This window comes from Jatropha curcas, chromosome 4 (assembly GCF_041381405.1).
Source record: "Jatropha curcas cultivar XTBG-Jc1 chromosome 4, XTBG_Jcur_1.0, whole genome shotgun sequence".
In the NCBI taxonomy this organism is placed as follows: domain Eukaryota; kingdom Viridiplantae; phylum Streptophyta; class Magnoliopsida; order Malpighiales; family Euphorbiaceae; genus Jatropha; species Jatropha curcas.
Genome location: NC_143154.1, coordinates 23,864,392 through 23,872,257, shown reverse-complemented (window position 1 = coordinate 23,872,257; position 7,866 = coordinate 23,864,392). Strand labels below are relative to the sequence as shown.

General features: G+C 31.7%; 1 protein-coding gene across 2 annotated transcripts; it reads right to left on the bottom strand.

The window, feature by feature from the left end:
- Positions 1-2,709: 2,709 nt before the first annotated feature.
- On the bottom strand, positions 2,710-7,498 carry CICDH (cytosolic NADP+-dependent isocitrate dehydrogenase). Of its 2 annotated transcripts, none has more exons than XM_012219345.3 (16): positions 7,261-7,498; positions 6,167-6,210; positions 5,974-6,083; positions 5,599-5,636; positions 5,408-5,485; positions 5,238-5,291; positions 5,056-5,157; positions 4,856-4,947; positions 4,663-4,766; positions 4,481-4,549; positions 4,281-4,396; positions 4,058-4,092; positions 3,480-3,622; positions 3,261-3,383; positions 3,058-3,147; positions 2,710-2,930 (listed from the first exon to the last, which is right to left on the bottom strand). In XM_012219345.3, the coding sequence occupies exons 1-15, from the start codon at positions 7,307-7,309 to the stop codon at positions 3,060-3,062; spliced, it is 1,245 nt and encodes a 414-aa protein (XP_012074735.1). In that variant the 5' UTR covers positions 7,310-7,498; the 3' UTR covers positions 2,710-2,930; positions 3,058-3,059. The 2 variants fall into 2 exon arrangements, with proteins under 2 accessions (XP_012074735.1, XP_020535785.1); XM_020680126.3 differs by lacking the exon at positions 7,261-7,498 and adding an exon at positions 6,800-6,900.
- Between the last annotated feature and the right edge of the window lie 368 nt (positions 7,499-7,866).

Sequence of the window (7,866 nt, the reverse complement as noted above, 5' to 3'; positions counted from 1 at the left end):
GTGATATTTGAAGTGATCATTGACGAATGCATTCTTATATGGGTATTATATGTTATTGGATTGATGATGATTGGAAAATGCAAAAAAGAATTATTATATTTTGTGTTTTTGATGATAAACATGCTGCAAATAATATTTATAAAATGTTTATTTCAATTTTAGATGAATATAAATTGACCAAAAATTTTTTTTCAATTTCATTTGATAATCCCTCTGCCAACACTAAATTAATTATTAAACTTAACTCAATTTGTGAACCAAATGTTGGTTGAAAATTTTTTCATATTAGATGTGCAAACCATATTTTAAATTTATGTATACAAAATGGTTTAAAAGCTCTTGAATGTTTTATTTCTCCAATTAGAGATGCTATTTCATATTTATTGGGACATCCCCAAGTGATGAAAAGTTGGGCTAAATTTTGTAAGAAAAATAAAAAAAGATCAAAATATTTTTTAAGGGATGTCCCAACTCGTTGGAATTCAACATATGAATTATTAAACAAGTACTTTTCATATAAAAAATTGTTGTGTTTTTTTGTTACTAACAATATTGAAGAAATTAATTTATATCCACAAAATTGGGGGATTTGTGCAAAAATTTTAGATATTTTAAAAATTTTTAATGATGCTACATATAAATTTAGCAGGATTTATTATTCCACATCTCATTTGTTTTTGCCTATATGCATTAATATTGTTAGTGCACTTCAAGAATTTGAAAATGATGATTTATTACAAAATTGTGTTTTATCAATGAAAAAAAATGGTTATCTTATTTTAAAAATATACCACTATTTTCTTGTTGTTTGTGCATTTGATCTTAGATGTAAATTTGAAATTTTATCTTAATATTTGACTCTTTATTATGAAATATTAAATCTTAGCGTAGAATATAGTGTTAATATAAATGTAGCATTGTATAAAGTTAGAAAAAAAATATTATAGAATTATATACTGAATTTGTTGAATATTTTATTTCATCTACTTCTTCTAATTCTTCTCAATTTAATAATCAATCATTCCCAACTAAAGCGATAAGTGTTGGTGTTGCTGAACGTATATTATTACAAAAACAAAAAAGACCTAGGGGATCTGGTTCTTTTCTCGAACTTGATAATTATCTTACCACTGCTTTCGAATTTAGTAGTAGTTTTGCAGATAATAATTTTTCAATTCTAGATTGGTGGAGTCGTACTAACAATACATTTTCAACCCTTTCACTAATTGCAAAATAAACTTTAGTAGCTTCGATCTCTATTATTGTGGTTGAACAAGTTTTTAGTTAAAGAAGAAACATATTTGATGAAACACAATCTAATATGACACCCGATTCACTAGAAGCACAATCATGCACGGATGATCGGAGCATGACCCAACTAAGAGCACAAGAGAATATATATAAAAAAAAGAAGATTTATATGATATTTACGATGGGTCCTCAACAGGAATATCAACCGGCGGTGGAAATAATAATTAAAGTAAAAGAGGTGAAATTGGTACAAGATAAATAAGAACTACGTGCACTTGATTTCTATAAACCCCAAGAGAATATATAGGTAACTTAATTTTTGAAAAAAAAAAAAAAAAGTTACAACTTTTTTAAACAAAAAATAAATTAAGTTGAAGACTTTTTTTTTTAAAAAAAAAATTAAGTTCAACCCTTGTTTAAAAAAAAAATTAAGTTTAAGCATTTTTTTAATTTTTTAAGGGTATTTCTTTTTAGAAATTATTTCACAAATTTTTTAATTTTAAATTTTGAAGAAAAAATGTTCTCTAATTTTTTATTTTACAATTATGCGATTCGCCGGAAAACCGGCCGGAACAGTCAGTTTTGAAATCGTTTAAGGAATTTGAACCAAAATCGTAACCGTTCGGTTCTAAACCGTAACTGAAATCATCAATTTTCAATTCTAAATTTTTTGGAATCGGAACCATGGCCACCCCTAATGGAGTCCCATGTATATGTGAATCCCAATCACTCTAATTGAATATTTCGGTAGTTTGTCATCAGGGGCCATAATTTTCCATTCAAACAAACACCAAAAAAAAAAAAAAAAAAAAAATATATATATATATATATATACACCAAAAATAACATTATCCCTTTCTCCTTTTTTGTCAATAGATTTTAATCAAATTGCAAAATACCCTAGGCGAAGTTAAAATGACATTTAAATATGTTATATCATATTATTAATTAAGTTGTATTTCTATTACAGTATTAATTCTGCAATTTTGAAAACCTTAATGTACCTCTAATCAAATAAAATTAATGGTTTAATTTACTAAATCACATCTAAACAATTCTCATTCTCTCTCTACTCGCACGAACTCTCGAATCTGTCCCTAGCTGGGTCTTGTTTGGGAAAAGGTTTATAGTTAATGAAAGACGAATCCCTCGTTTGTAAGACAATGAAAATATAATGAGAGAAATAGATAATTCAATTGCCGCCTTATATTTTTCTTCCATCCAAACATGAAGGAAAATGAATGAAGAAACCAACACCATCTCTACGTTTTCCAACTTTATTTTGTTTCCTCATTCTTGTTACCAGTGTTAAATTTCTGGGTATTTACTATTATTTTCTCACAAAACGTCTCTAGTCAGTCAAGATTTTTTCAGCTTTCACTTCAATCCTTTTCCTTGATTAGTAATTAAGAATATGGAAATGATGAGAAATCCAATTCTATAGCATACAAATCAACGGAAATAAATTAAAACCATCTTGAATTAAAATAGAGCTTAATGTGCCCAGGAAAAAATGTAATTGAAAATGATAGAATTTAATCAAATATGAGGAGTCTGCTTAAGCAAATAGGAGAAACAAAAACTTAGCCCTCGCGCCTTGCCTTTCTTTTTCTCCTCTGTTTTTTATTTCTTCCCCAGTAAAGCGGTTTTCTTCATTCTTCATGTCCACTATCAATATCCTGCAACCAAGATAAAATTAACTTAATCAACAAACAATTTAGCAGGGAAAGAATACAATAAGAAAGTCATTGAGCAATTGACAGACATCAAAGAACAAAATTATTCCAGAGCTAAGTATCCACGTACAATTATGCTTTGATACCGAGTCTTGCTGCCAGCTCTGCTGCCACAGCATCAATGAACTCTTCGGTATTCAGATACTGGTCTCGACTAAGCCTATAGAATGCACAAGCATATTACATTCATATGGAGTAGAACAAGAAATCAGGAAGAAAATTGAGTTAGAAAGAGCTGCATGTAAAACACTTCGTAGTGTCATAGGCACATACTTGGATCCATGAATAAGCAATGCGAGATCCTTTGTCATCTTGCCAGACTCCACTACTCCAACACAAGCTGCTTCAAGCTTCTGGGTGAAATCCAAGAGTCTAGCATTGTCGTCCAACTTAGCCCTGTCAATAAAAGGACATGATTCAATTTTCATTCACTAATCCATACATGTACAAAAAGAACCCAGGAGGTTGTTTATTAAAAATATAATAAAATACCTGTGTGCAAGACCTCGTGACCAAGCAAAGATGGAAGCTATACTGTTGGTGCTGGTTTCACCACCCTTCTGATGAACCCTGTAATGTCGGGTAACTGTACCATGGGCTGCCTCTGCTTCAATAGTCTTTCCATCTGGGCAAACCTAAACCCATATAAGACACTGGTAAGTTGATGAGAACACAAGTGCACGTGTGTGCGCGCATACACAGAAGAGGACAGGGGAATGAAAGTATTCCGCACCATAAGTTTACATGCCCCTCTCATTATCCCCTGATCTCCCATCTCGTTTTCCCCCTTGCTACATTATGTTATTCTCACAGAACAATTTTACCATATTTTCACTAAAAATAGTTTAAAAATACATTTTATGCACTATTAAACTGTAGTATACCAATACATGAGAATTCAGATGTAAGACCAATGTTATGTGGTTTAAAGGATTTGAACAAAATGGAAGTTTTTATCTCAGAAGTAGAAACAAGCCCTATAAAACTATCAAATTCAAAAACATAAACAACCCTTATGCCAATGCAAATATTCAAAACGAAACAAATATGACTGTTGATCTGAGATTTACCAGTACAGATGTCATCAATCCAAGTGATCCAAAACCTACAATATTGTAACCAGAGGTTAGTTGCACAATTTTTGTTAAGAAAATTGGACATGCAACCAGAAATTAGAGATCATGCAGCTATTAGAGCAGCAAAATGAAGATAGTATGCAGATCACGAGTTAAACTTTCAAAAAAATAAATGTTTGCTTAACCTATTTGGCTGTTAATAGATAATTACACGTACCTTGGGCTAAGAAATCACTCTGCACATCTCCATCATAGTTCTTGCATGCCCATACATAACCACCTTCACTCTTGAGAGCATAAGCCACCATATCATCAATAAGCCGATGTTCATACCTGCCAGTCAATCATAAAAGTTAGATTAAAACATCATAAACAACACCATTCCATCATCTTAAATCAGACATCATGGACACTGACCATATCCCAGCAGCCTCAAACTTTGATTTCCAGTTGGCCTCATAGACTTCCTGGAAGATGTCCTTGAATCTTCATTGAAAACAAATACAACCAATTATTAGCTTAATAAACAAAATACAGACCATGAAAATCACAAGAAGCTTAAAAGTTGAACAAGTAAAAATGAGATTTAATGTTCATACCTTCCATCATACTTCTTAAGGATGGTATTTTTTGTGCTAAGATAAAGTGGCCATTTTTTTTCATATGCAGTGTTCATGGAAGCCTCAGCAAATGCACGGATGGACTGCATTCCCATGATAAACATAATAAGGAAAATAATTATTCTGCTACCTGGCTTTTAAGAGAATCATCAAGAAATCTGCAGAATCAAACCTCATCAGTGTTGTACATGGACAATGCCACCCCACCAGCACCAGTAAAATTGAAAACCTCTAACTCTGTCTTCTCATCCTGTCCTTCAGGCACTGCAGCATGAACCGAAGACTCATCATAACCAGCAATTATACAACAGAACAGAAAATGAGATTTACAAACACACTTTTAATGAAAGACGAGCAATAAAAAAAATTTACCAAACACTAATTTGAGTTTTCCAGCTCCTTTAATAACTGTATCAGTTGCTTTATATTGATCACCAAAAGCATGCCTTCCAATGCAAATTGGCTTTGTCCAACCTGAGACAGCAACAATCAATCAGTCAACTCCAATCCATAATTGGAACTATATAACTGCAACATAAGCAAAACTAAAATACCTGGGACAAGCCGTGGGACATTCTTGCAAATGATTGGCTCTCTGAAAACAGTGCCTGGAGACAATACAAGCCACAATAACAAAATATGAACCAAATATTTAACCATGTTTGAGATCTGGAGATGAACAGTGAATAATTCCAAAGGACCTCATAACTGCAAGTTCACTGACCATTTAAAATATTCCTAATCGTCCCATTTGGACTCTTCCACATCTGCTTCAAGTTAAACTCCTTCACACGAGCTTCATCTGTAATCACATATCTCATTGTAATATTTTTTTTCATGTGCTTTGAAAAAAGAATATTTACTGTGCACATAAAATCCAATGAATTCATGTGCATAAATCAAATGAGTGCACACCTGGAGTTATCGTTGCACACTTGATTGCTACATTGTACCTAAAATGGAAACAATACGTCAGGGTTCAAGGCAACAAAGATGCTCCAGCAGAATCCCAAACAAATTCAACTAAATCATCAGATAACTATCTCCATGACCAACCAAATATTATGCAGAACAGTGAACAATAAATATCATTCGTAAAAAGAAAAGTATCAAACTAAAAACCAGGTTCTTTCAAAATCAGAAACATGGGGGAAGATAGAGCATTGCAGATTAAAGTATGAATAAGCAAAAAGAAGGAAATGGTTTCAATCTATTTTTATTAAAAGGAGAAAAGCCATTTGCACTGTCAGGGGAATAATTTTCACTAGAAAGGAATATAGATACACTCACTTGAGAGTAGCTTCTGCACTTTCAACTGTAACCTTATCATCTGTGGCATCTCGATGAGGAAGGCCAAGGTCAAAGTATTTTATGTCCAACTCCACAAATGGGAAAATAAGCTGCATATGTACTCAAAACGCATTACAAAAATAAGCAACTAGCAAAAACCTATGACCAGAAAGCCTAAGCAATGTTATGTTACCTTGTCCTTGATTGATTTCCAGAAAACCCGAGTCATTTCATCTCCTATATCATGGTAACAAAGATGAGAGGGAAAAACAGTATTACGATGTTAAATTGCATATAACATAAGTTAAGCAAAGAAATATAATATCATTCGCCTATCTGACAAATCCAATATATTCCTATGCATATGACCATCAATTTTTTTCGGTAAGTTTGGTAACTACTACCTTAAATTAGATTCATGTATCTGAAGAACTCAGAGCTAAACAGGATTTGAATTTTGTGCAGCCTAACTCCGAATTCATTCCATCAAGCATTACAGAGCCAAAAGTGAAAATGAAATAGAACATAGAAACAACACCAACAATAACTTAATCCTCCCTAATTAGTTGAACATGAACATTAAACTAAAATACCCATAAAAACAGAAATTGTCAGTTTTCAGTCATCAATATCATGTTTTATTATATGAACATAAGCAAAATGGGAATTCATTGACATAGATTTTTCTTATGGATGCAACTAAAGTCAAAACGTTGCTTAAAATAATAGAGCAATAGAAAATACAACTTACACAAATACTATGGTCTATTAAGTCAAAACTGATATTTAAACAATAAATCCCAGAACTCAAACGATTAAACAACACCTTACTACTATACGTATAGTCATAGATCATCATCTTTAGGATTTGAAAAGTAATAGTCACTTTCAAACCAGATCTTGAATAAACATTTCATCCCGGTCAATCTCCATTAAACAAGATCCAAACTCCAGTATTTGTATCCATAAGTAAAAATTTTAAAACAGTAAAGAAATTTTACATTTGTATGTTTTTACCAAAGAAAAATATCCAGATCTTAATATCAAAGAGGACCCACCAACTTTTCTTGTAAAAAGCAAAGATCCAAAACATTAATTGGAAAACAAACTTTATGAATCCACTCGGGCTAAAAAAATCATTCAAAGCCAATGTTCATTAATATTCCAAAATCTATATCAGTACTATCAACTAATCAAAATCTATTATTTTAGAATAACAAGAACAAGAAATCAGCTGCAGATGGTGAGAGATCAAAGCCAACAATAATGATCAGAGAGAAATCTCACCATCCATCTCAACGATGGGGTTGGCGACCTTGATCTTCTCAAAAGCCATAATCGTTTTCTTTCTGGTTTCTTGTTTTCTTTTATCTCAAAAGAGAAATGGGTTGTGAGCTTTAAAGATAAAAACGATTAACAATAAGAGCAGGGGTGCTACTCCTCTTGTGGCTTTATGGGTTTAGTAGCCAGAGAAGAGAACGGTGGGTAGGTGAGAACGAGTTGTGATGCAGCATATGGCAGATACAGATGCTTTCGCAATTATATATTAATTAAATTAAATGGGATATGCAAAGGTCTAGTCACCTTTTCCCTTTTTCTGGTTAGAAATTAAAATATTACTTTTTCGTTACAATCCAATTATTTTGGCTATGGCCTAGAAGTGTTTATAAAACATCGCCAAACCAATCTAAATTGATATAAAATTATAATTTTAAAAATTGATAATTTAATTTAATTTATTAAATTAAAAAATAACTATTTGTTCAATTTAAAGTAAAAATTGATAAATGAATTCTTTTTTTTTTAATATTTTAATGGTAATCGTGATTGAATTTGTATTAATAATCTATTCTGTCTTGTCGTATATAAATTTACTATTAACTTATGTATATA

Bases quoted from the DNA above. Each gene is read 5' to 3' on its own strand.
- CICDH (XM_012219345.3), bottom strand. From the start codon at position 7,309: ATGGCTTTTGAGAAGATCAAGGTCGCCAACCCCATCGTTGAGATGGAT. The intron at 4,767-4,855 runs GTTTGATTCTGC...ATGGGAATGCAG, and splicing joins CCATGTACAACACTGATGAG to TCCATCCGTGCATTTGCTGA. The intron at 4,550-4,662 runs GTATGAACATTA...TTTTCAATGAAG, and splicing joins CTTAAGAAGTATGATGGAAG to ATTCAAGGACATCTTCCAGG.